We start from the raw sequence: 27,394 nt of genomic DNA on the forward strand, positions 1-27,394 counted from the left end.
CTGCTATGAGCCGTGTGTATCAGAAGCAATCAGGCTATGTAGCGACAGCAATAAGGTGGGAAAACAGAATAGAAGGAAAAGTAGCAAGGTGCGGGCGGTTGGCTTTGGACAAGTCAACAACTTCCTGGTGCACGAAAGGGTGAAGAAATGGAGGGCAATGAAGCAGAAAAAATGGTAGGCAACACTGAGCGGAAGATGACGGTGACAGGAGATGAGGGAGACCTCTGCGAGATTGGGCTTCACACGATGAATGCAAGAGGACGCTAAGGGTAGGGTTCGAGATCGCCATGCTTGGATCAAGTTCCCTCGGGGGCTCTGACACCTGGTCGGGACTAGGGACAGGCATTTTAGGCAGTGTGGGCTAGCGGTGGTCGTGGACGTTGGTTCTAAATGGGCTGGTTCGGGTGTGGAGACTTGGGAGGGAAGGTTGCGTGAGGCGTAACTTGACTGGTAGGGCATTTGGTGGGTCTGACGCACTGGCCCTCGGCCCTCCTGTGCACAGCAATCCATGGAGCCAGTGGCCGTCCATCGAATGAAGGCGCCTAAAGGCTTGGAGAGGCCCTCTGGGTCCCTGGGAGGGCCCGCAGGGAGATCAGTTCCAGATGACAGCACCGCGGACACTTTCGTTTGACTGCAGTGGTACGAGCACGAGTCCCGAGTCGCCCCAGTGCCCTGCTTACGGGGTTTGAGTTATAGGCGATGGTGTCACCTAATGATGTGGGCACTGATAACTATAAGTTGCAACTGGGTCTCATACTTTGATCTTGGTCAAGTCATGGATGAAATGTAATTTGACACTCCTCCCTACTATCTACGAGGTATTAGACACCACAGATGAAATTGAGATTGGGATTGTCTAGCATTGGGTACGAGGTACTAGAAGGACAACCGGAAGGTTCCCGAGTTATTCAGCACCGTCTGCAAGTACTCCGTAGATGCAGGTTCAACATGGGCAACGCCCTTTTATTAGCACCCAGTTGACCCTTTACAGAGACCTCGAGGGGTGTCCTTCGTACTTATGCACGGCGATTCAGGCAAAGGCCCTGTTCTGCTTAACAAAAAAAAAAGGGCTGTGGCTTGGCTTGACTCGAGGCTTGCCAGCTAACGAAACCAAGCATGACCGGGGGCTGACCGGGGGTGCCCTGAAAGGAGATCCACCTCATGACGAGCAGCCTTCAGACGAACAGTGGGCCTCCACTGTTTTGGAACCCTTCCCTTGGAACTCCTGGGAATGACTGACGATGGCGAAGCGAGGGGATGACCCGCCTGCAGGTCTAGGACGAGAACGAGCGACCGTCCATGGAGCTTCTCTCTCCACACACAAGCTTAGCCTTTATTCCCACTCTCCTTAGCTCATTTTCCTCCACGAGCTACCTGCCAATCTTCGCCCGTTTCGAGAAACCCGGTCTGAGTGAGCAAGCCACCACCGCAACCACCAGCCGGAAGACAATCTGATCGTAACCAACGAGCGCCAGCCGCCAGTTCCTCAACCCTGATTCAAGTTGGTCACAAACTCCATCCCCATCGGTCCTCCCTTGAGGGAGGAAGTTATCCTCAGCCCCAGCCTCGAGCACTCTCGGTCTCGGTTTGACATGTACACAGCATCACGGGACCGCAGAGGCCTTTACTTAGGTACGTAGTCGCGCCAAAGGCTACAGCCTACAAGTGCTTCGTAGGTACCTCGCATAAGGGGATTTCACCAAAGGGGAAGAAATCCAGGAACCGAGAGTCACGGCCAGGCCTCCTCCATCTGCCGTAGCTAATTCAGTGCGGCTGGGGAGTCAACCCACCTGACCCAGTCATCCAAGGCGTGGGCTTGCCGCTAAGGTTACGGCCTTCGTTAGGCTTCGCATAACGAGAGAATGTGGCTTGGAGGTGCCCCCGGCTCCTTGTTTTAATGGGCGTGCCGCGTGAAGGCACAAGAACAAACAGGGTTTAGGGGAGCCGATATCAGCCTAGGTCCCGATAGGTCCCACTAAAAGTCCACATCGCAGCCCGACCTAAAACAACTTGAACACACTGACGAGCATATTTGCCTTTCAACCACTGGCATTTCAAGTCATGGCGTAACGAGCCTGAGTGGTACAAAGCCCAGCTCGGGACATCCATCATCGTGGATTGGCATCATCGTAAAAACTCTTGACTCGCCACACAGACGCAATGTGCATGTCGCTCAACATGTTAAAACATGGTGCAGTTCTTTCGAATAGCTGTCAAATATGTCTATTTGGCAGTCGTCAAGGGGTGATTGATATGTATCAACTTTTGACATCTCCACCTTGACCGGGCACAAATATCCTCGGGTCAACCCCCCCGGGTCTTCAAAGTGGCTCCTGCAGTATTAATACTCCAAATGAGCCACTATAACTATCTCCCCACACAACGTTTTGCTTTTTTGTCAAACATGAAGTGCAAGTGGAATATGAGCAGTTACCTACCATACTTGAGTACCAAATCGCTATGTGGCACAAATAGCATGGCAGCTTGCAGGCTTGCACAACTTGAATTCGGAAGACAACATGTCACAACACATCCCCGTCCAACCCACGCGGAAGGCAGCACAGGCAAAAACATGTCAGCCTGATCCATGTCAAACCAAGCTGTCATTTGGAGGATTGATTGGCTTGTCTCCCCTCTAGCCGTATGAGGGCCCTGGGCTCGCCGCGCACTGAGATGATGTTTACAACACGAACGCCCGCCGGCCCAAAACCCTTTGCACGTGCGTGTTGAATAATGAAGATGCCGAAAAAGATTATATGTGTTCGCGCAGAATCTATAGAACACGATGGGTTTGATTTTATGCCAGTGCAAGAAAAGGTAACGCTTCCTCTCACGATTGATAGATGTTGGCAACACCAGACACACCGCTGTCGTGCCACCATGCTCGATTGTGCTTTTGGAGACGAGATCCGAAGGCACTGCCGTGCAATTCAGCATCTTCCATCTTCCGACACCCGGGTTTGCTCACATCACCACCTTTCTTGGTCGCACAGCGAAGATGCTCGGCTGGCTAGCCGCATCTTTGCTACCAAACATACCCCCGATCCAGGCCAGTGGCACGACAGGGAAAAGGTTTGAAACGTTGAACAACCAACTCTGGGGTTGGCGGCAATTCGGGCAGGCAGCTTGGTCCTCCCAAACCACCCGTCCACCACCCGCCCCATCGACTGCGACTCTGTCTTCCCTGGGACAAACCTTGGTGTGCCACTCACCGATATATCTTTCTAGAAGATGGGTGTGAATCAGGGTTCCAGTCCTCGGTGAAGGCTTCTTTCACGAAGAGTAAGTTGGCATCGTGTGCCTTCATTGTGCTCCAGCTTCACCGCAGCATACTTGAGCGAGGGATCCAGCGAGCGCCACCATTCAACTGCAGAGCCGCATTCTTCCCGTTAATGCATTTTTGCTCATCCCTAGCAGCTTTACAATAATCAGACTATTCTTTGCCATCAGTGTTATGAGCTCAATGTTTATCTCTCGTGACGAAGAAGAGCAGTAGTTCGTTGAATGAGGTATTCCTTTCTAGAGGAAGGTGCAAGGCAAGGTATATCGTCATGAATCAACGACCACCACAGTCTTTACAACCAATTGCTTAATGAACGTCTCATTCTAAGTCATTTCATAGTGATGAGTGCTTATTCCAATGACCCGTTGCTATCCAGTGAGTACCTTTTACGGACGGAGTGAGAAAGGGGCATGGAAGTACACTTTGAGCACTCTGGCTTAATAGGGTCATATCAGAAGCAACGCTTGCCATGTGGCCGAGCTATTTTTCACGGGAAACGAATCCTGACACCATTTCTGTACGGCAATCGATTCCTATTGCGCCTGCTCACGTTCATTCTCCGGGTCATAATTCCCCCTGCATCGAAGGGAGTACCCGGCGAAAGGGTGGAAGAATGAAGCAGCATTATCCTCTCATCACGTCTTCGTTCGTGGTGTGCCGGACATCCGGGGGTGAATCAAAGTTCCAAGCCCATCTTCTCTGTTTCAAGAGTTGAATTGATTGGTTCGTCGATGGCTGAGGCTCGGCGGTGCGTAAGAGATGGAGAAAGCAAGAAACTATAGCCAGCTTGGCGACCAAAATGGATTGCCAATGCACCTGACTGGCGGTCACCCGGGTATCAACTAGGTCCCTGGATACCTAGATAGGCAAGTATGCTATATTGTCACGAGGGATTCAAATTGGTCATAACCGAGTCTCCCGTCAGTTCGAGGAGGGCCAATGGAATGTCGGCAGACAAACTTGGATGGTTAGGATTGTTTCTCTGCATGGATTGATGGTATCATGTAGGCTTAGCTGATCCCCCATCTGTAACTGATTGTTGAGGTATGAGGAATCTTTGCTGGATCATGCTCTCATACTTTGCTTATCGGCTTTGTTTAGTTCATGAGTAAGGAGTGATTGCAGCCGATCGAGCCACAGGAATTGCGACACACTTGTGCCTCTGGTGGATCATGTAGCTTGGAGGAAGAGCTGTGCCAAGTCAATTGTACCGATCAGATTGGGAGTAACCGGACAGTGACTTGTACTCCGCAAAAGTCCAAAGGCTCAAGTCCTTAGCCATCATATCATAATGACGCCCTAAAGCTGCATGTGACAATTGGTAGACCAGATTGACTTTAGACGTTATCATTCCTTGAGGGCTTTTCAAGAGTTTATCATTCGTCAATATTCATGAAACCAAATGTCTCTTCAGGAACAGTCTTGATAGTGGACACAAGGAGCTGGGCAATGATCAATTGGTTTATTGGCGTGTCGCAAATTTCTGTTCGTGGGCAGCAAAAATAGCTTGGTTTGCGTAAAATAATGGCGGACAAGAAATGCGACAAGGCGTTGAAGCGGAGGGCGAAGAGCTGGCAAACAGAGTCCTCACCAATCAGCAACTCCTGAAACAGAGTTCACCGCCCAAACAGCCAGATTTGCCTCTGTTGTCAGGCTTTTGGGGCTTGAAAAGACAGTTTGCCAACGCCCGCCGAGCCTTATACACTTTCTGAAGGGCTTGAAGCGGAGATGATCGTGGAGCGAAAAGGCAAATGAATGGGCATGGGCGTGGGCACTTGAAGAGAGAGAGAGAGTGCCAAGGCGCCCCCAAAACCGCTGAGACGGTATTTATGAATACGTTTTTGGAGGACAAGGCCTCGATGATGACAGCTGTGGACCGATAGCTGGCCTGGCATATTCCGCCGAGAGGGGGAATTCCAGTTCTTTTCATCAACTGTCCTTGTGATCTTTAGGCCATGAATCAAGGCCACCCTATCAGAGACAGGAATCGTGACCAGCTTGAAGTGTTGGAATCGAGGTCAATGTGATACTTGCACAATGATGGAGACAGAACGAGAGCAGCGTAGGTCCTCAGGTGGCGGATAAATGCATGGTCACAAAAGACGGGAGGTTTAGGTGAAACACCACCGTACCGTATTGAAACGAGCGGTATTTTTGACGAATGCCAAGTATCCCAAGATGTCAATGCTGTTCGCAACTGCCTTCGGAGCGCGTTGCCAAGGTCATCCAATACTCTCCATTCGCAGTCACCATTGCAACAAACAATGTTCTTGGGGCGTTGGGCTACACAGGCATCCGATACCTGCAGTCAAGCAGAGTGGAAGAAGCCATTCGCCTCCACCGCACTCCTCCTCGTCGACTCTGACCGTGTTCAAAGGAAATATGCCAAGGGTGCCCAGAACAAAAGCCCAGGCGGCCAAGCCTTGCCATGGCCATGGCAGTCCAGGACGAACAGCAGGTGGTGTCTCCTTCTTGAAATCCATGAGGTATATCATGTTCTCACTGCCCATGTCATCTCCAGTATATCCCATTAGAGCTCCCCAATCACTGCTTTCACCCCCCGTACTGACCTCGTCGACTCCTCGCTCGATTATGAGACTTCCCTCGCGAGACGCCCGACGTCACCATATCTGCCCCAATGACTTCGGGTTTAGAACCCCCGCCTATGACCCATTCCGCTGCCTACTATGACCGGAGAGACAGCCCTAGATCTCCTCATCTACACCATCAATACCCTCCGAGTCCATCACTCACACGCCCTCTACCGGCACACTTCGTCCCAACCAACAAAGTCCCCATTTCTGCGCGCCGGATAGATCCCAATCGAGCACAGAGTTCGGTGTCAAGCGGAGAGTCGGGTTCAACAGTTGCTTCGGATTTCAAGCCATATCTGAACAAACAAACGTACCACTACGGTTCGCAGGCGGAGAGGGGCTTCGTGGGTGAAGATGGTGGCCGACAGTCATATCTTAGTTCACCAGCACCTACGGACCCTCCCTTTGCCAGCCATGGACAGTCGGAGATGATAGAAGACCAGTCGGCCGTGTTTCGCTATATACAACAACAACAGGCCGATGACGAGGCAGACAAGGATGATGATCATGCAATATGGATATTGGTAAGGAGTCTACCACCTATCCTGATGTTCCGCACGTACTAACGTTCGCAGCTATGGATGTCCTTCTTGGACCCTTTCTACTGCTTCTTCAGCGCCATTTTCTCAATATTCTCCGTCTTCGTCATCATCTTATTACTTCCTTTACGAATATGCAGAAGGGAATCATCTTCCAGCACCATTCTGATACGGATGGTTGGTCCAGTCTTCCGCAATCATCTCAAGATGATCTGTGCCAAATCATTAGGCAGTGCTCACACGTTTGAGTTCAGTCCCTCCTGTCTCATCTTCATTCATGCCATATCACCCATTATCAGTATAGGCAATGCTGTAGCTGCATGGGTTGCGGCCGTCTTTTGGGTATTCGCAATCATCATGGGAAATCCCGATGGCACAGAAAAACGAGACGATGGTCGGGCAACAGTCTTGGGATTGCGTGACTGGTGGGAGAAATGCCTGTTATATGCCATAAGAGAGTAATATGTACAGCTACGGTTGACCTCTTTTTAACGATGGTTATGATTTTTGGACTTGCTTCAATTGAGCGGAAGACTTGTCCTCGTACTTTTACGATCTGCCCCATTGGCATCACTTTTGGATCGAGTTTTCTTTTCGCCTATGCTTCGGGGCGTGCATTGCGGCGGCGTACAACTCTGGCTAACCGAGCCTAGAGAATATATTTTCTGCATTCTATCAGGAACACCATGAAAGAGGACATGTGGTTAGGCAAAGAATCATGGTTGATCCTTGCTCCACCTGGAAATCATAAAGTTTGATATACTAGTTTTTGAGTTTGGAGCAATCCGAATCTATCAATCTTGACGCCAATCCAATAGATGAAAGCCTATCAGGGAGATAAGTTCCATCATATCTCTTTTTTCTCTTGTACTTGACAGTGCTCTATGTTGAGTTTCATGTGCAATTCTTTGGTAGACGTCTGATCATTGGGGAACCAATCTGGAAGATTGGGTCTATGTTTCTAGAGAACTCGCCGAGTTTACGTGTACTTATCACTACTACCACGTTGTCTTTGGGCAGTAAATTCTGGGGTGACATTCTGATGGCTGGAGCCTTATCAACCCTTGCTCGACGAATGCGAAAGAGCCTCACCAGTTAAGGTGCTCTCACCCATCGCATGAGTGCGTCTAGGTGATACTGCACCCCTAAAGATAGGCGCTCTTCCAAGGCGCGTTTGGTTCGTATGATGCGAGTATGCCGCGCTCCTTTACAAGGATTCAACCATATTGATCATCCAACATGGTACTTATCGGAGCGTATGATACCGAGTACCCCAGGCCAATACTCGCCAGCACGCGATGATGGAATATCAAGTCCTGGACAGCCTTGAATAGCACCGAACGACTGAAACCGCCCATAAACCAGATCTCCAGGCGATCTGAAGGACCACAGGGGCTTAACGAGTCGCCCAGAATTTCGCGCGTCAACCAGAAGTCCCCCCAGACTCTGGCAAAGACAGGGCCCGGGTATGACGGATCGCTGAAACACCTTGGCCAGCGCCATCATGGTCTCGGCTCGTCATTGCTCCTGGCTCGGCTCTGGGCTCGTTTTTCCCCCTTACGATTGTTGGCCTATTTCAATGGCTACGTGGAAGATTCGAAGCCCTGGGAGATTCCGCATAACCTGCAGTCTGCTTGGACTGGCCCAGGCTTGCCTCCTTTTTGTCTCTCGTTCATCTGAACCCATGGTCGAAAGACAATGCCCCCATGGCGCAGAGCATGTGCCGTGCCCGCATGCTTAGTACCAAGATGTTCTTTGTCAAAAATCTGCATTTGGGAAGTCGGCATATGGATCTTCATTCAGCCATAAACGCCGATAACCCCCATCCCAGGAAAGAGGCGAGTCAAAGCCCGTTGAGTCTTGTCGTAATTATGACAGCGCACTGGATCCGAGATCCTCAGTGATCCTAATGCCGAGCGACGGTTCAAGAAGCCGGAGAACGCAGACCGCATTGAAGATCATACGGTACGGCAAGGGTGGTTTTCGGATCCTGCCTGACCGGCTTTTGTTACATGGCTGGTTACCATGTATTTGGTGAGCATAAATTGATAACAGACATGGAAAAACCACATGTTCTGTGGATATCGGTGCTTTGATATGCCAGCTGTCTAGTACGGTTGGCTCGAATTGACGTTAGGCCTGGCTGTATCTCATACATCTGAATGTGGAGTTGATTGAGCCTTACTGAGCCACTACAACAACAGACAAAGGGAGCGATGCGGGCACTGGAATAACAGCATTTCCGTCTAGTCTCATCTATCACAGATACCCTGAACATCGTACTGTCATCTACCAACTCCAATCTCCATTCTGTTTCAAGTTCGACTTGATGCCAGCCATCATCCGCTTCTGCTCAGACTCCAAACTCCAAGGCTGGTAGACATGTCCCGGCGGCACATTCGTGTTCTGGAAGGGCGTTCCTTCGGTCAGATGCAGCAGACAGGCGTCATAGTTGTCGCGGGCATACTGCTCCGGATTGTGCTTCCAGACCCACTTTCCGATCTTGAAGAATCCGACCTGGGAAACGTCCTTCTCAGTCGCTGTGATATCGACGTGGTGAAGCTCTTCCCGATTCAGGAACCCGGTCTGTTGGAGGATGCTCACTCTTTCAAATCTGGCGTTCAAAAATTAGCGTTCTATGTTCAACCTTGTCCGGAGGTGAGTTCTGACCTCAGCTTGTTGTGGACTTTGGTCGCCTGCGAGACTCCAGCTTTCCCTCCGATGCGTAGACATTCTGCAAGCGACAGTGCATCTTCAAGTGCCTGTACCGCACCATTCCCTGCCGTAGGCAAAAATGCATGTGCTGCATCGCCTAGGCGGACGAGGCGCCCGCCATGCGAGGTCCACTGGGGTGAGCCATCTCGCCACCTTAACTTCCAGTCAACAATTCCCGTCGGTGCCGATCGCACAAAGTCCAATACGGCCGGATCCCAATCATCGTTGGCATTTTCGAGATGTCGAACGATCTCGTCTGGGTCTTGGAAGTTTGACCAAGACTCTTTGGCATCGTTATCGTCCTGGGGAGAAACAAAAATTAGTTCTCAGGCTGTTTCCTTTTTTATTCTTTCCTCTTCTTATAACTTACCGCGTGTGTGAAGCAGAAAGCTACCCAGTCCGGTGTCAAGAAGAGGATAAGATGGATATCACTTCCGACATAGGTTCGAAACTCAGGTCGATTGTCAACAGTCTTCAGGAGCGAGGAGGCGGGAGAGTGGTCTTTGATAGCGGACCGTAGGAAAGCTACACGAGACACCGCATATCCGCTATCTTGAACGGCAATCTCTGGGCCGGTGCTAAAGCCAGGTATGACCGAGCCAACACCGTTTGCACCGATGCATACGTCGCAGAGGAACTCCTTGCCAGAAGCTGTTTTCACGAGAACAGAGTCGACTCGCTCATCAACCGACACCACCTGTTCGCTAAAGTGCACTGGAATGCTAAGTCGATTAACCTGGTCCAGCTGCATCTGAGCGTAGACCGGCCGACGCTTGAGGAACGCGATGTTGACATCTGGTGCCGAGTGGACGGCGCCAGGACGTTTCCACTCGGGGTCAACGGAATACAGTTCTTCCCCCGAAGGTGTGTAGACATGGATAGAACAGTCGTAGATAACCCGATGATAGTCGGCGTGCATAGAAGGAAAGTCTTTTAGGGTCGTTAGCGCCGGTGGTGTGATGGTGAAGTAGTCGCCTAACATAGAGCCAAGGAGGTCAGCCTATGTATCTCGTCCTTGTCGTTGTTTCTGCATCACAGTGCCTACCTAAGGGTGAGAGTTCTGCCGCCTTTTCCAAAACCACAACTTCGCACCCTTTTCGCCAGCACTCCAGTGCCGCTTGTAGTCCGCCGATACCTGCGCCGATGATAACAACTGTGATGTCGTTTGGGGGAAGTCTGTTGACGCCATCAGTATGTGTGAGGTCGGCCTCGTTGTGGCCGATCATCGTAGTATAGCTTTTCTGGTATTGTGTGAACTATGTGGGCTCAAGCTCAATGCGTCCGAGTATTGCTCTCCGAATACACAGAGGGCCAGAGATGCTCACAAACGAAAAATAATATATACCGACGCTGAAGAGACGATCTTTGGCGCTCCTCTCCTTCGGAGCCCAAAGCTTCAGAACCATTTAGAAACCACAAGAGGGACCTCGCCATGTTGAGCGTCCCACATCCTGAGTTCTCGGGTGCTGATACTCTTGATAGGCGGATCACCACTTGATTCAACCGCACCGAGAATTGTAAATCCAGAAGTTCATCAGCATTAGCACACAGAGAGAGGCTGTTTCTGGTGTGGGTCTGCGAGAAGTCTCCTGATAGGGCTAACCCATCATCCCGGTCCCGCGAATCCAGTCGGGGCTCCTTTGAACGGCATATCATGTTCTCGGGCAGTGCGCCCCTCCTCCCCTTCCCCAGGTCTTCCCCGTGTTCTCTATCACACGTATTCAAGATTGGACAAAGTCTTGCCGCAGAGTGTTCGCCTTGTGACGATTCCACTTCGACCATGGCTCTTGATTCCGAAGCAACACCCTGGGTACTCGCCATCTCAAATCTGACACTGCTTCCTACATGCATGAGGTGATCAAGCCAGAGTCGAGATACATTCTCGCACAAAGTCCTGCAGTGGTCGACTCAGATTGGCTAGGATGATGTCCAACATTCTTTGCGACTGCCCTTGGAAGAACCAGTACGAACCCTCCTGCTGAGAGACAAGGACACACCAATGTGCTACCAGGACCAACGCGGCGGGATGGGTGGCCTCTATCATGCTGTGAAAGTGTACTGATAGCATCCGTGGCCAGCTCTCGATACCGTTCCACCGAGTCCAGGTACTGTCACCGGCATAACTGCGCGAGAAGCTCGACACCAGCGCTGCCATGGCTTCATTGAAGGCTTCTAGATCCTGATTGTCCGGCAGAATTGTAACAGCAAAAAGTCTTGCGGGCAGTGAAATGAGCCGTGAGTACAAGTACGATGGAATATTCGGATAGCAGAGAAGTATGGGGCAAGCACTAGACTTGTTGGCGTGGTAGGCTATTGTGGCTGCCTTGTATGAATCGAGTAGCACATTGGTCAAAATACTGATGTGGTTGGTCCAGCTTGACGTGCTTGGAATGTTGTCTTCAATCCATCTCCTCGTAATGATAGCACCCTGTCTCGTAATTTCTACCTGCGATGCGCGTAAACAAAGGTCCACAAGAACCCGTACGTCCTCTAGTGTGTCAGCCCGAAAGAAAGGCCAGGCTTTTTCCAAGGTAGCTTTGTTGACTATCCCAAGAGATGCAAGCCTACTGCAGGTCTCATTGACAAGATATGGCGTCAGTCCGCCAAGAGTATCACGAGGTATCTCAAGACGTCCTAGTCCTTGCAAAGCTTCCTCAGGTAGGATCAGTGGCGACTCCGGCGGTAGCAGTTCTTGCATGTTAAGAAGAATGTCCAGTCCACCTTTCAATAGTAGCATGAATGCACTGATATCTGCGATTCTCGAAGTCGAAACCTCGCCGTTGACAAACTGCACAGACTGAGCCTCTACGCTCAAAAGTATCTCAGCGCAATTTTGAACTCCGAGAAGTCGAGCAAACGCTGTAAGTGCTGCACTATTCTCTCTGGTGGGAGTGTTCAGTACTTCTCGGAAGATGTTCAACCCGGCTGATTGATGCTGCAGACCAGCGACACGGTGTCGTTTTCGTTCTTCTGGATCGCTTGTCAAACAGGCTTGATGAAAGCCTGCCACTCCGAGCATTCCGTGCATCAGAAAAAGCTGGCTCGACGCGTGCAGAGGCATTTCGTGCGTCCAGAACTCGATCGACTCGGTGCCTCGTGTCATCGATAGCGCGGTCTGAGTAGTGTAGTGATGTAGGTGCATGAGATCTTGCATCTGATTCTGTGTGATTGAGCCATCTTCCCTTTCGATTTCAACAGATGGTACATCATTCGTAGCCGGTGACGTTTCAGAGTGTTCGTTGCCTACCGTACTCAAATCCGGTAACTTATGTGACAAGGCACTATCCGGTAAGGTCAAAGCCAGCTTTGTAGACTCCGAGGAAGCAAGCACGACTTCGAAGTAGCGCACTTTGTTGCCTCTGAAAAAGGTCTGCACGTATATCCGCGGTGCACCTAGAGGTTGATGCGGAGATTCTCCATGCTGTTCTCGCAGGTGCTGGCTCATACGTTTCTGCGACATGCACAAATGGTCACATCCGGGCTTCAAACATCGATAGCCCGACGCCACAGAAAGATGGGGTAAAGGTGGTCCCTTGGGGGACGGCAGGCACACCGCATCAGGCTCCAACAAAGGTAGTTGTGCGAGACGTTCGAGTAGAACTCGACGCTTTTCTCTGTAGATGTGATGACGAAGAAGATGGCTTGAGAGCGCCTTAGGCTGTATGGCGAACTTACATGCTTTGCATACCACGATGCCGTACTCTGGAAAATGGGCTAAGAGAGGGCTTAGATGCTCGATGTGGAGTGGAATGTGGGCAGATTGCATTTCAGATTCATTACCCTGGAGTTGCGTGTATTCACGGAGTTGAGCCGGTCCGTTCAACGAGATTTGGTGTATCCATATGCCTACGATGGTACATCGTTTGGAATATGTCTCGACATCTAGATTCACTGAGGTCGTTTAGGATCTTAAACCCAGGATGAACGATGTGGGGATCCAACTAAACCTGTTTGGTGCAAGCTGTCACTTCAATGAACTTGAGTATCCAGTATAGCATGAACATTGGTTTGTAACAAGTTCTGACTTACCTAAGTGTCAATTACTGCCTAGGTAGCTATAAGTCGAGCGCATCCGCCTCTTGCCTGATGTGAAGGACAGATTCTGGCAGGCTTGGTCCTATGATCCCTCCAAACCTACCTCCTCTATGCTGCCCATTACAACTACTCAGTTCTTCTCCCTTGCAGCCTAGGAAACAGTTTCAGCGCGTTGACCCTTAGAGCTTCTACTTTCATATTCCTCGATAATTGGTCGGTGAAGCTTGTGATCGCCTCAGCACCGCCAGGAGGAAAATCGGTTCCAAAAAGGATATGGTCCTGATACTCTGGGCCGAGCAGAGCATCAAGAGCACGTATGTGCATGAGGCTGCTACTCAAAGCAGTATCGTAGTAAAATTGCCTGGCGGCATTCAGGATCTCTTCTCTGGTCTTGTTTAACCGGACGCCCTGTGGACCGAGAGACATTTCTCCTGCCGCGCGATCGATCAAATATGGTAAATCTCCACCGGCGTGGCTGAGGATGATCTTGCAACGATTGGCGTGCTCTTGAAGCATATTGGCAGGTCCGCTGATCAAGTCCATGGCCGCACGCCCTGTCTCATGAGGGAAGTCGTACATGGGTGGTGGTAGATACTTGTTCACAACCGTACGGTCACGTCCTGGGACAGGGTGCACGAAGATGACTGCCTCACGATAATTGAGCTCGTCCCATATAGGAACGAAAGACTCATGTCCCAGGTAATAGCTGGTTTCGTTTCGTTCATAACGAGTCCCTAAAGCGATCCCGTCCGCATGCAAGATGTTAAACGCATATCTGATTTCTTCCAATGCAACGTCCGGGAAGGCCAAGTTTGACACCCCGGCAAAGAAGCCGTACTTCTGCGGGAATTGATCTCGAACTCCAGCATTCCAGTCGTTGCAAGATTTCGTGAAATCTACCGCTTTTTGAGCATCCTTCTCCATGGACGGGCCTCCTGGGATGTAGGAGAGTATTGCCATGGAAATATTGGAGACCTCGCAGAAATGGTGATCGATGTCGAGGCTCCAAGGTTGGGGAGGCCATCCTGCTGGCGTGCCATTGAGTTGAGTCAGAAAGTCAGTATACACCGGTGGAAACGAATGATGGTGGAGGTCAAGATATCCTAAAGTCATCCTTGCGGTGTTGACAAGCCTATTGTTAGACAACCGCTCAGGAGGTGGAAAGACAGCACTTTTCGGCCAGAAGCTGGAACTGCCATTACTATATGATCCCTTCTACCCTCCTATCAACCCAGTAAGGCGCTTCATGTATAGGCTGGTCATAAAACGCGAGGACGCCGTTAGATGGAGATCATGATGGGAACATCATATTGAGTTCTGGCTGTCGATCGTTTTCGTGGAGAAAGAACTGGGTGGCTAGCCACCCCGCCCTCAACATCCAAGGATTTCGTGGGACTAGTTAGTGGGACAGAACAAACCACCACAACAAACAGAGCCAGTTTGAGTCTGACTTCGGACATTGGTATTGAGTAAGGGACACGTTCGTGGTTTGTGACGCATGACCTGGGTCTCGAACACGAACTGTTCGATATACTCTCAATGAGTTAGCGTGTATTTACCTAGATAGTGTGGAAATGGAATAAGATCACATTCACCACGACGGATCGATGCCACTGACACGACCCTTCACGATGCTCATAGATTGCCCATTGTGCATGAAGAAGCCTGCCTGTTCTCCTCACTGCAGTGTAGAGGCGTGTCACTCATCAATGGCATTGAAACCAAACGGAAGAAACCAAACGGAAGACCGATATGCTGTTTGTGAAATCAATGATTTTTCCCCTATTAAAATCCACGGCGCCGTAGCTATGCAGATACTGCTGAGGGAGCCAAGTTCTTCCGTCTAGAAGTACATTGTCGAAAACAGATGTCTCGGCTGTGGCAAGACATGGGAAGGAGGAATTGGCCATCCTTCACGAGCGCCGAATCTTGATCCTGATTGAGGAATCGCTCGCCTATAGATTCGTCAGGTAGTCCTCTATTTCCTCCTTCGTCAATTTGCGGAACCGAGGTCCAACTGCTCCTTCAACGCCCTCATAACCTAGTAGATGGTCTGCAGGTTCGCCAACAATGCCGATCTCAACAGTGTCGCCATTCATCTCGCCCTCGATGGTTTCCTTTAGTGTCAGTAAAGCGATATGAATGGCATCCTGAGACCATGTTAGTCATGGATATTCATTCAGTCACAAGCAATCCTAGAACTTACCTCCAGCTCGAGTGAGTCATTGTATCTTTTTTCCAGGAAGGTCTTTGCACTTGTTGCGCTCTTTCCAATAGCAGTTGCCTTCCAGGGGAAATAGCTGCCACTGGGATCCACCTGGTAAAGACTCGGGCCTCCCTTTAGAATACCGCCGGTTTTTCGACTCGCCAACTTTGCTTCAGCTTCAGATTCACCTTCTTTAGCCTCCGCGGTGTCTGGCTCAATACCGTCATCCCAACCCGCAATGAGCAAGCTCACACCGTAGGGTCGGACACCACCTGATTGAGTGGCTTCTTGCATCACGCGGGCCACATCTTGAACCAATATACGAGTAGGTGGGTATTCGTTGTAGATTCGCTTATAGTTTGTATGGGAAACCTTACGGGCTTTGTCAACCAGCACCCGGTAATCTGGACCCATGCCACTGTAGACCATGCCGATGTTGGGTGTGATGAGAGAGACTTTGGACAAGGAGGGCGGGTCGATGAGCGGCGATGATGACTTTTTCTCTGTGGCCAAAACGATGCCATTTGTTGCTATAGATACTTCGTTAGGATACAGCCATGGATATGATGGCGGAGAGCGAACCTTTTATGCCTAATGAGGTGACACCCTGGTTGACTGCGTTCAGAGCATATTCTGGATGCGATATTAGCTTTAGGTGCGAGAGCATCTCAATCGCAGCGTACCTATCTGGACGAGTTTGCCACTATCAACTATTAGCAAGAGCAGAAGCAGCTAACACATGCTTCATACCTGGGGGAGAATGTTGTGAGGGAGAAAGAGTATCGGTCCGCCATGTCGGCGGTGGACTGTTTGTTTGGGGGAAGAAGGAGGACGAAGAGGGATTCAGCGGTAGATCAGAAGTCAGATGGAATAGACTTGCTGTTGATGGACGAAAGAAGAGGGACGGGTGAGATCAAGTTGAATTACCGGCAAGTCAGAAGTTGTAATGGTGGAATTGTTGCTTTCTCCACGAGGCTCCAAGATGGCCGCGTTAACCTTGCCTCGCGATGCTAGTAATTGCTGCACTTGCCTGCAACCTCCACTCTCAGGAGGATACAAATATGCCAAACTCACCAAACAAATCAAATGTAGCAAATGTGACAAAAAATGCCAAGAGCTGGCTGAAGGTGCAGGCAGAATTCGGACAAATTTGGATCCCGAGGTGTACAGTGGGAAACAGCAGGCATTCATAATTGTGTTCTTCTTCATTTGCATCCACTGACTGCCCTTCCGCCTCCATCTCCCTACTGCACCTTCCCATACTATGTACCCCGGGCCCATTATGCCACCGTGACCTTTCCATTCCTAGTTTCACTGTCTTCCAACTTCGTCCTTCTCTACTTTCATGCTATATAATATCGCCCAGCCGCAGGCCTAGATCTGCCAAGTTCTGATCAGAATTGCATTTCGTCCGAGTTCGAGTCTCCCGAGTCCGTGCCGGATGGACATTTCTTCCGCACAATAAGTGCATGCGAACACTCATTCTACCCTTCATCTAGGCATGCTATCATTACACAGGTAGTTATTGCTTGAACTCGAGGCAACAGCATAATCTTTTCCCATGGATTCCACAACCAACAATCCCACGCCCACCTCAAGTTCCTCTTGGACTTATCCTACCAGAACATGCCGCTATTGTCTTGAAGATGTACCAGCCTCTGTCACTCTCTACCCGCCGGGTCTACCTTTGTCATTCCAACGTCCGGTGGTCGAGTACAAGAATGAGGATGAATACGGTCGGCTCATAAAGCCCTGTTTGTGCAAAGGCGGCATGCGTTATGTACATGAGCTTTGCTTGAGACGTGCACGAACCGAGAGCCAACGTGAAGGTTCCCTGTGGAAGTGTCACCAATGTGGTTACCAGTTCAGTTTCAACAGATTGACTTTACAGAAGTACCTTGGTTCCAAACCAGTATCTGGTGCTTTGACTATCATATTCATGATCCTTGTCATGTTTCTCCTGGGCTTCATAGCTGATCCGATCCTCAATCTCTATACTGATCCTTATGACACTATTATGAGGCATGAAGATTTGTGGGAGCGAGTCCAAGTCAAACAGGTCAAGGCGGTCAACAGTGGTTGGGGACAGCATTTCATAAAAGGCCTGGTTTCCATGGGAGTGTTGAGTTTCGCAAGAACCATGTTACTCAATCCTTTTCACTGGGTCAACTTAAGAAACACAGGCTTCTTTGGTGGTGGCAGAGCCACCGGAAGATCAACAACTGGTCGAGACCGCGCACTTAACGTGAGCTGGGTAATGATTGCCTTTGGCGTCGTCACAGCTTTCTATCTCTTTTACAAGTGGGTACAAGCAATCATTTCTCGCTATCTGCAACATATCGGAAACAATATTGTTGATACACAGCTACCTGGAGATGACGATGATCTGAAGCCTCCCACAAATTTCAAGTTTGAAGAAAGTTATCCTGACCTTGTACGTCCAAAGCCGGGGGGAGCAAATGACAGTGGTGAGGGTCAGGAATCCCACACATTCCCTACCACACCGGACTCCGATATTTTGGGCCCTCAACAAACCTCGACCAACAGCAAATCAACACCCGCCGAGCCTGAGTTCAGAGAAGAAGTTGAATCACAGACACCGAATCTAGTCTCGCCAAAAGCAGACACACCACAAGAGATACCTGAGCAGAGAAGCACGGCTGGCAGCTGGGAATCTACGGCGTATAGTTCTGCTCTCGGTAATGCACATGCACAAGGCTGGTCATTTCGCGGGCTGTAATGATTTCCCAGTGTAGTGTACTACAGTATTGAAAGCCTTCTGATCTCAATTGCCAGAACCATCACTATTTCCGACCGCCCTACTTTAAATTGTCACATTCCTTTTCAATGAGGTGCCAATTAGTCAGTGTGCGAAGAGCAAAAGCCTTTTACCCAGTGGATATGTCAGCGTCATGCTTTCAATTCGAATGGGTAGACTGCAGAGCCTGGACTGCTCCATGAAAGCAGGGTGTCTTACCATGTTCCTTGTGTTGGATCGCATTTGGCAAATTCTTGTGGTATTTATTCTCGTGTTCAGATGTCGTTGTCGCGCACAACGCCACCTTGGATGCAGCGCCATCAGACCCTTGTTCTCCATTGACATCCTCCTGCTCGTGGCGTTCTGTATGTCGGGATGAGAATACGGAAGTGCTCCAGTCCTCAAAATGACTATTCACGCTCTGCTTTCGGCTTTGTCTACTGAAGCAAGCTCTTGTATTGTAAGTCAGTCGTTGTATGTTCTCCTGCCGGCAAACAGGCATGAGCTTCAAAAGAAGCCCTATAGGATCGCTCTTTCCTCGTCCACGACGTCTTCCACAAATTCCTTTTGATAGTCCTACGTTCCCTCCAACCTAGCGGTCAAGCTCAATACAAACCAACCACAAGCGATGGAAGCATCCAACAATGATCGAGGCCCCTAAACTCGAAGACTCCGAGTTTGTCACTCTTTGTGCTCAATATCTGGACCTCAAGTTTGATTTGGCCCAGGATCGGTCTGGAAATGAGGGTCATTTCTCTTCGCCATGCTCCAATGACACTGACCAAGATACAACTCGTCACTCCAAAGAATCGGCATCTACTGCCCGCACGACACCTTCACGGCCAAGTCCCTATTTGGTTGCAGGACCCAGCTTAACTAGTATCACGTCTTTCGTGCGACGTGTTCAACACTCCGACCTTTCACAGGCATCCAAAGACTCTTTGAGAAGCCTTGCTGACCACATATTGGAGATGAACTCACTGTTGAGATCCAATCGCCACATTCATTTCGAGCCTCTCGGTGCCATGGCTGATCATGCCAACGCCATTTATGCGCACGTGAGGAGATCAAGCGAAAGTGTCCAAGACCAGATCAATAACATAGCATACGTCAAGACATTGGCACCATTCGAGATCCATCCTACTTCCATTGATATCTGGTGTAATTATCGACAAATGTTACACCTCATTGTGAAGTAAGCCTCGGCGATAGTCCTCGCCAAAATGGCAACTAACAAGAATTGCAGACACACTATGTTACCGTGTCGAACAGAACTGGTATTCGTGGAACACTTGGCGCATATTTTCGATGCTCATGTGTACCATCCCTTTCTCTTGAGTACTCACATGGAACGTCGGCTGTGCTACGTGGAAACCGCAGTGAACCTCGCATACGATGCTATTATGACTCTCCTTCACAAGTATAGGTTGTGGTGCAAGGCAATGAAAGATGTCAAGCAGAATCATTTACAACCAGTTCTACACCGCATACAGAATTCTCCAGACATTCTGCAGTCAATCAGAGAACTTGAAGCCCAACAGGAAGCAGCCAAAGCTGTAATGAGAAGAGAGCATACCCCGGGCACTCAACCTCTTGATGCAAGAGCAAGACTCGCTCTTGAGCAGACGAGCCGAAGCAAGCAAATCCCAGCAAAGACGAAGACCAAATTCAGACGAGAGCAGACTATATGAAGAAGCGAAAGTGAATTGTACAGATTGGCAGACCTGGCTGAGCAGGGTCTGTGAGCTGCTAGGCAGTTCCGAGAAGATTGCACGCTTCTGGCAGACATTTGCCCGCAGTTCGCCCACCAGCAGATGTATCTAAAGCCATGGAGCTCCCTAGAGACGGTAGCTAAAAAGCCAGGCAATCGCAGTCCGAAAATGAGATCTGCGTTTCCTCAAGGGAAGTTCTAAGACCTGTTCATTGCTTAATGTGATCAACATTCCTGCCAAAGCTGAACGTCAAGTCGTTGGTAGTCTAGACACGTGCAGAACACTACGTCATCACCACTTTACGCGCTTTCCACACGCGTCGTGCAATAATTTGTAGACCACCACCAATTGTGAAAATCACCCACTACTGAACGATCCTCCATCTTTTTTGACATCACGATAGCCAATTCACCATGGCACTCCTAGTCGACAAGTTGCGTCCGCGCTCTCTAGATGCTCTCACGTATCATCAGGATCTTTCGGATCGACTTTCTGCCCTTGTAAGGCTGTTCCATTCCCGGAAGAGGCCTTCTATGTACGTCCATGTCCACAATGCTAACAGTCTACATTTGAAAACCAGGCATCCTCCCCAGATTTCCCACATCTCCTCTTCTATGGGCCCTCGGGCGCAGGCAAAAAGACACGCATCCTCGCCACACTGCGAGCGCTGTATGGCGGAGGAGCCGAGAAGATCAAGATCGATGCGCGGATCTTCACCACGTCGTCGAACCGCAAAGTCGAATTCAACATCGTGTCATCCGTCTACCACCTCGAAATCACGCCCAGCGACGTCGGCACCTACGATCGCGTGGTGATCCAAGACCTCCTGAAAGAAGTCGCGCAGACACAGCAAGTCGACCTGACAGCAAAGCAACGCTTCAAAGTGGTCGTGATCAACGAAGCAGACAGCCTCTCACGCGACGCGCAGGCCGCCCTCCGCCGCACCATGGAGAAGTATAGCAACAACGTGCGCCTGATCTTGGTGGCGAACAGCACAGCGGGGATCATCGCGCCAATCCGGTCACGGACGCTGCTGATGCGCGTGGCCGCACCCTCCGAAGCAGACATCAGCGACGCCCTGAGCAAAGCCGCGAAAAAGGAGAACTGGAAGGTGATACCGGCGCTGAACGAGCGGATCGCGCGCGAATCGGGCCGCAATCTGCGCAAAGCGCTCCTCATGTTCGAGGCCGTGTACGCCCAGCACCCGGAACCCAGCGAGAAGACGCCGATCCCGCCGCCGGACTGGGAAGTCCTCATCGAGCAGATCGCGGGCGACATCGTGCGTCAGCGCAACCCGGAGATGATCCTGCAGACCCGCGCGAAGCTGTACGACCTACTCTCCCACTGCATCCCCGCCACGATGGTGCTGAAGACGCTCTGCTGGAAGCTGGTCGCGCGGCCCGAGGTCGACGAGTCCCTCAAGGCCGAGATCGTGCGCTGGGCCAGTTTCTACGAGCATCGCATCCGTCTCGGCAGTAAGGTCATCTTCCACCTTGAGGCTTTTGTCGCGAAGTTCATGCGCATCTTTGAGGGGTTCCTGGTCGGTATGGATTTCTGAGCGTTTTTTTCCAACATGCCAATCTACATGGGTCGAAGAGGCTCCGTTTGATGATGGCTCTCTGTCGCTGGAGTCTTCATGTGACCGGGTGCCTCTTGCCAAAAGGTATCTGGGAACTGAATCGGACGCACATGATGAAGTAGTTCAAATGCTCTTCCAATTGCATGGAAATGGGGTGGATGTTATCATGATGCAAAGCCAGGCGTTTATTGTACGGGGTATTTTCAGAGTCTACACGCTTTATGGGCTGTCAAAAGACAGTAGAAGTCATGCACCACAGAAATTCGCAAGTCTAGTCAGATGCGAGACTATGAATGAGAGAATCAGAGAACATCATGAGAATTTCTTCGTGGCGCACAGCTACCTACCTACATAGGTCGCCGTAGTGAGGAACTCATGTCCTTGAGGTTTTGAGCATATACCGCTCAACTAGCATTTCTATTTCGTTTCTTCGCCATTTCTCTTCTCGTAGAAAAATTGTCCTTTATGACTTCGTGATTCGTGATTCGTGATTCGTGACTCGTGACATCGTGTTCATCGAAAACCGAACGATGAGACAAAAGCAAACAAGCCGAAATGTATTCCAATACCCGCGTTGATTTCATTCCTGAGGATCCAAACCATCGACAACCCGCTTTGGAGTATCCAAAACCTCTATCTTCCTCTTCTTGTTCGACATCAAGACTTTCACTGCGCGTCTTGCAGCTTTGCACTGGGCTTCGGCCTTGCAACTCGCACGAACGGCATGGGCAATGTGCTCGCCATCAATCAACACTCTGCACTTCCAGCCGGAACGTGCCGTCTTTTTAGCCTGTGTCTTGTACTTTGGTGCCAAAATGAACAACTCTTGTTCAGGATGTACTGTGTGGATGTCTCCTGTCCGTGCACTCGTGATTCGGTTGACCAGTTTCATGTATCCGATCGTCTCTAGCACCTGCTCGCAAGCCTCAAGATCTGCCCCAGAATCAATGAATACGGCACCGAGAATTGACTCAATGATGTCCGAGTATGACTTTGGGGCGTCTAGTCTTAGCAACTCCTCCCACGGAAATCTCTGACCATGCTCGAATGCTTCTGTAATGCTGTGGTGGATCTCGTCCCACGTGGAGAGCATTTTCGTTCGAGCTTTGCTGAGATCCCGACTGTCAACCTGCCGAATATAGTCCGCCAGGTAGACTTTACGGTGGACTTCCATCTTTGTATGCTTTCTGGTAGCAAGATCCACATCGATGTCAGTTGTTGTCGACACGTGAAAAGCCTGTAGCGCGAAGAACGCCAATGTAGCGTGGCTGACGAGCGCATGACGTCGTAAGGTCATCTCATCCGGTTCCAGCAATTCTTTGTTGTGGTATAGTTTGATCTTGACAATATGATCAAGCACTGCGTCTCCGAGGAATTCAAGTCGATCGTATGAAGAAATCGAAGGATTGTAGCTCGAGTGAGTGAGAGCCACCGCGAGCAACTGAGGTTGCTTGAAATTATAGCCGGTCAATCTCTCAACGGGCTGCAATCTCTCTCTGTCGACAGCGCCGCTTGACTTGGCCACTGGCAATCTTGCAAAGTTTTCTGCAGGTGTCTTCCAGTCTATCTCGTCAATGAACAGTTTTAGTGCAGAAATTACGTTTACTTCACGGCGTTCTTGCACTGTGTCATCGAGGTACGCTGCTCCAATAAGCGCCTCTATCACGTCGGCAAGCACTTTGGAAGATAGCGTTTTCTCCTTAGCTTTCGAGTCGTCTTGTTTAGGTACTCCTGCTGTCCAGTTCGCACCATTGAATCTCACTCGAGTGAGGAACCTATCCAAGCCTAATTCTCTAGTAGCTCGTTGTAGGCGAGAATTCGCGACAATACGACCACAGTATACCGTCAAAATGCCTTCAGGACGGTCGGGATGATCCACAAACACTTGTGTAGAAGCGTAATACTTCAAGAGCGAGTCTCCCAGAAATTCCAGGCGTTGGTAGTTGTTTTTGTTCGTGTTGGGTGTGGTCAGCGCTTCGGCGAGGAGATCTAAACTTTGGAGTTGCAGTATTGACAACGGACCAGTAGATGCTTCCGTCGAACGGAGAAATACTTCGAACATGTGACTCATAGAAGGTATGAGCAACATGAAGCGGCCATGCTCTGCAGAAAGGCTTAGGGCCTGACAATCAGTCGGCACGAACGACTCAGGGACCGCAACTTTCTGGTGTTCATTGGAGTTTTGTGGGGACAAGTAGTCGAGTCGCCTAGAGAGTCGTATGGCTTGTACATCCATACCATCTGCGTCCGTAGCTCCAATATTTGCATGCTGTTGGAGGACGTAGGGAATATTCGTGCCAACAACCTTAAGTAAGAGATCTTCTGGATGACCGCCACTGTTTGACACATACTCCACAAATGGAGCGCTCCTGGTAAATTGGTCGTACCAATCTTGGAGCCTCTCCGGAGCGATATTTGGAATTATGACCAGTGGCACATCGTTCATACCTACTGCTCGCATTCGTCTGCCGAGAATGGTGCTTAGGAGATAAAAGCTGATCTGTCTTGCTATTTGACGAAATTTGTGCGGAAACGGTCTGCCAGAGCTGACGGCCACACTGATATGTTGCGACGCTGATTCGAATAGCGAGAAGGAGCACCGCTCAAGCTTCCTTGGAAGAAGTAATGCCATTATGGGGTACTCGTTGCCAGGCGAGGCTGTCTGAAGCTCATGAAAATACAGGGGCTCTTCTGTATTTACCATTTCCATCACTGATGTCCACGGGTCATACTGTGCTGAAACCGCATAGACTCCATCTCGTGTCTCGATACTTGGATCCTCTTCTTGGAGGGCATCCTCTCGTGGGATGTCTGGAGGAATGAGGTAGTCTGTAACCAGACCTGCATTGTACAGAGACTTGTACGCCTGAAACGCTGCATCTCTTCTTGCCATTCGCTCGGTTCTCCATGCTGAATTAGACTGAAAGACTCGTAAGGCTGGATCTAGAGTGCTTGGGAGGTGGACCGTAGCACGTACACCATCACTCACGCCTCGGCTGAAGATATACACTGGATTGGCCATCGCAGGATCGGTGTGTCGAGAAATCTTGCCACAAAATCGTTGCAGACGTTGTTGGGAGTTTTCATAAGTCAGGGTGGAACTATAATCATATCAGTGTGCCCCGGACTAACTCACGACAAAATAAGAGCGCCACTCACCCAGTAACTGGGATACGAAACGCTTCCCCACCAGTTTCATCCCGACTTTCTTCAACTCGGCGCTGTTCGTCCTCCTTCTCCTCCTCCGCAAAAGCGACTTTCATCTCCTCTTCTAGCACTCTCCATCTGCTAAGTTTCGAAACGGCCTCATCTTCAAGATCTCTGAACATTATGAACTTGGATTCTTGCTGCCGTGCTCTGCCTCTGCTCTGGACAAAGCTTCGATGGTTGGAAGGTTCATCGAAGCAAATGACCAAATTCAATGCAGGGACATCAATACCCTCCTCCATGACCGAAGTTGCGATGCAAAGATTGAGTTCGCCGCATCGAAATTCTTCGAGTCCCTGGTTTTGGGCCAAAGGCTCTGCAAGATTGAAAAGACTGCGATACGAAGAATTTGAGCATCCCACGAATGAAAAGGCGCGATATTGTCGAGTAAGAGGATGGGCTTGGAGAATTTTCGTGAGAGCCCATGCTGAAGGTCTTGTTCTGGTGAATATCATAGCTCGTGCCATTGGGTGATACTCAGCAGCCAGAAGCTTGACCAAGGCTCTTGCTTTCTCTGAGACGTCGTTATCATCATCAATACCTGGGTAAGCCTGATATATTGTTTCATACAATGGCGCAAGAACTCGGCATATGAACTGCGAAGTGTTTTCTTCTGAGATTTTGCTTGACTGAAGAGCCTCATATGATGCTGTTTGGACCTTTCTCACGCAGTCTGTAATGTACTCTCTGGCTGCCCATGGCCCAAGAGTCTTATGGACCTCAACTGCGGACCTATGGAATGATTGCACCTCTTCGATTGCTGGAGTCTTGCCTTTTTTGATTATCTTCTCCAGTTTATTCAGACTGCCAAGCCCTTCTCGTGAGCGTAACATGTCGAAATAAGGGTCGTCGTCAATCTTAAGAGAGTCGACGACAGACTCAAGAGCAGCAAGGATTGGCGGAAAATCGCATGGTTTCTGCACGTAGGCTTCAACTTGGAACTTCGGGGCATTGACAAATGTTGTATACTCATCCATCTGCTTTGTTGGAGTCATACACTTTGCTGCAAGATTCTCCTCAAGCTTGCGCAATTCCTCGACACTTTTCCGCGTGACAGGGCTTGCGGTAAGCCCAAGGATCGCAGGTAGCAGGCACTTGGGCCCTGAGAATGTATGGTAGTGATTCCTCATCATGGTATTCAAGGGGTTGTTTTTGAAACAGTGGTGTGCTTCATCAACTACAATAAGGGAGATGTCTGTGAGGGAGACAAAGCCAGAGTCGAGTGCGTCCACGAGTATTTGAGGGGTGCAGACAACGACATCAACGTTCAGAAGTGCTTGGTCCCAGATCTGTCGGCTTTTCCAGTGTTCTGGGCTATTGGCACCCACGATCATCTTGAATTGGGCTTCGGGTAATTGGTGTGAAAGAACAAAATGTTGTTGGTCTACCAGAGCAACACTGGGTGCAGTAAACCAAATTTGCTAATTTATCGCCGGTCAGTTGATTTACTTGCCAAAATCACAACCACCAGCACTGACTTTTCCAAAAGTGCGTTCGAGCTCTGCGTGTATCCGTAGTTTTGCTCTAAGGGTTGAAAATAGTCAGCCCCGATGTTTCATCGCCTAAGAGACTATTGGTAGCGGGGTAGGTCGAGACTTACACTTGAGTCTTTCCGCTGCCTGTAGCCATCTAAAATTCAATCAGCATTACGATGGGACAAAGTCTGCGGCCATACTTACCACTGCTATGATGTTGTTTCGCATGCTGTGCTCAAACATCTCAAGCTGGTAGGCACGGGAATAAATGGGGGTGGCGCTTCCCGGGTCATCTTCGACGGCGTCATCAGACCACGCATCAAGCTCATCAGAACTGGAGGACATGTTGTCTGTCGAGTGTCATGAGGAAACGAAGCGCCGCACACGTTACGGCAGCAAAGAAAGGCAATTTGAGGAAGCATGAAGGTGGGATTGAGAGGAGGTCAGTATGAGGTTACAAACAAGCAAGGAGACGTCATTGACAGATAGTGAAGTCGAGAGATTGGGAAGAAGCACATTCCAACGCCAAAACCAGAGAGCGATGTATGGATACTGTTAGGTTGGAAACTAAGGAGAAGTCATTACGAGCTGGCTGGGCTTAGTTCTCACTGTAGACACCGGGTGGGACGATGTGCAAAGCTCACACTCTTTGATGTTGGAACAGCTCAGATGCTAGGTATGAAGAGGACATGAACCTTGTCTTGGGGAAGTAATGTTGTTGAAAGCATGAGATGAAGTGGAAGGGGATACCTAATGGTAGTTGGTACGCAGGTACGGATACAGGACGTGAACTGAGACCAGGCTTGGCGGTGTGGCAGCCTTGTTCAACTTGAAGTGCAACTCGGTCGTTCTTTCCCTCCACAATCAGCCACAAGGCTGGAGTCAACCCTGCTTGGGCCCTCACTGGGGCATCACCTAGCCGTGCCGCGTTGGAAACGACCTCACACGCGACGCTACCCCCCTCTCGTCTCTCTCCTCCGTCACATCCTCACCCCCAACGCACCGACCTGCTCATCCCTTCGGGTCCTTTGGCGTTGGGTTCTGCCTTTGAGCTTCTCCTCCCTCTCGATCACCCTCGAGTGCTTCCGTCATGGCTGCTTGGTAATGAAGCCCTCTCTACCACTCGTCTCACCACCGTCACGATCTCGAACTGTCCTTCTCCTTTCATCGCCAGAGGCGGATGGCAGATCACGACGGACTAATCTTGGGCTTAAACCGAGGCCATTCGATACGTAAGACGAGTATATGCGGAGGTTGACCAAGTCCATGGCGGACACAAGCATCGTCTCGA

At 50.1% G+C, this 27,394-nt stretch overlaps 7 protein-coding genes across 7 annotated transcripts; 4 read left to right on the top strand and 3 right to left on the bottom strand.

The window, feature by feature from the left end:
- Positions 1-5,921: 5,921 nt before the first annotated feature.
- LTR84_008991 (uncharacterized protein) lies at positions 5,922-6,878 on the top strand (the record flags this gene model as incomplete). Its single annotated transcript, XM_064852533.1, has 2 exons — positions 5,922-6,401; positions 6,453-6,878. 2 exons carry the CDS (start codon positions 5,922-5,924, stop codon positions 6,876-6,878), a joined length of 906 nt encoding a protein of 301 aa, XP_064701240.1.
- Positions 6,879-13,292: 6,414 nt separating this feature from the next.
- LTR84_008992 (uncharacterized protein) lies at positions 13,293-14,126 on the bottom strand (the record flags this gene model as incomplete). The annotated part of the gene is made up of 1 exon (XM_064852534.1): positions 13,293-14,126. One exon carries the CDS (start codon positions 14,124-14,126, stop codon positions 13,293-13,295), a length of 834 nt encoding a protein of 277 aa, XP_064701241.1.
- A 995-nt stretch (positions 14,127-15,121) lies between these two features.
- Positions 15,122-16,166, bottom strand: PCA2 (putative proteasome subunit alpha type-2; the record flags this gene model as incomplete). Its single annotated transcript, XM_064852535.1, has 5 exons — positions 15,122-15,316; positions 15,373-15,902; positions 15,955-16,005; positions 16,056-16,075; positions 16,123-16,166. The coding sequence occupies 5 exons, from the start codon at positions 16,164-16,166 to the stop codon at positions 15,122-15,124; spliced, it is 840 nt and encodes a 279-aa protein (XP_064701242.1).
- A 767-nt stretch (positions 16,167-16,933) lies between these two features.
- LTR84_008994 (uncharacterized protein) lies at positions 16,934-18,112 on the top strand (the record flags this gene model as incomplete). The annotated part of the gene is made up of 1 exon (XM_064852536.1): positions 16,934-18,112. The coding sequence occupies one exon, from the start codon at positions 16,934-16,936 to the stop codon at positions 18,110-18,112; it is 1,179 nt and encodes a 392-aa protein (XP_064701243.1).
- A 1,043-nt stretch (positions 18,113-19,155) lies between these two features.
- LTR84_008995 (uncharacterized protein) lies at positions 19,156-19,821 on the top strand (the record flags this gene model as incomplete). Its single annotated transcript, XM_064852537.1, has 2 exons — positions 19,156-19,325; positions 19,377-19,821. The coding sequence occupies 2 exons, from the start codon at positions 19,156-19,158 to the stop codon at positions 19,819-19,821; spliced, it is 615 nt and encodes a 204-aa protein (XP_064701244.1).
- Positions 19,822-20,255: 434 nt separating this feature from the next.
- Positions 20,256-21,400, top strand: LTR84_008996 (uncharacterized protein; the record flags this gene model as incomplete). Its single annotated transcript, XM_064852538.1, has 2 exons — positions 20,256-20,342; positions 20,423-21,400. The coding sequence occupies 2 exons, from the start codon at positions 20,256-20,258 to the stop codon at positions 21,398-21,400; spliced, it is 1,065 nt and encodes a 354-aa protein (XP_064701245.1).
- A 601-nt stretch (positions 21,401-22,001) lies between these two features.
- Positions 22,002-26,448, bottom strand: LTR84_008997 (uncharacterized protein; the record flags this gene model as incomplete). The annotated part of the gene is made up of 5 exons (XM_064852539.1): positions 22,002-24,522; positions 24,581-26,049; positions 26,107-26,152; positions 26,229-26,257; positions 26,308-26,448. 5 exons carry the CDS (start codon positions 26,446-26,448, stop codon positions 22,002-22,004), a joined length of 4,206 nt encoding a protein of 1,401 aa, XP_064701246.1.
- Between the last annotated feature and the right edge of the window lie 946 nt (positions 26,449-27,394).

The sequence above is a fragment of the Exophiala bonariae genome, assembly GCF_035927105.1.
Source record: "Exophiala bonariae strain CCFEE 5792 chromosome Unknown scaffold_35, whole genome shotgun sequence".
NCBI lineage: Eukaryota > Fungi > Ascomycota > Eurotiomycetes > Chaetothyriales > Herpotrichiellaceae > Exophiala > Exophiala bonariae.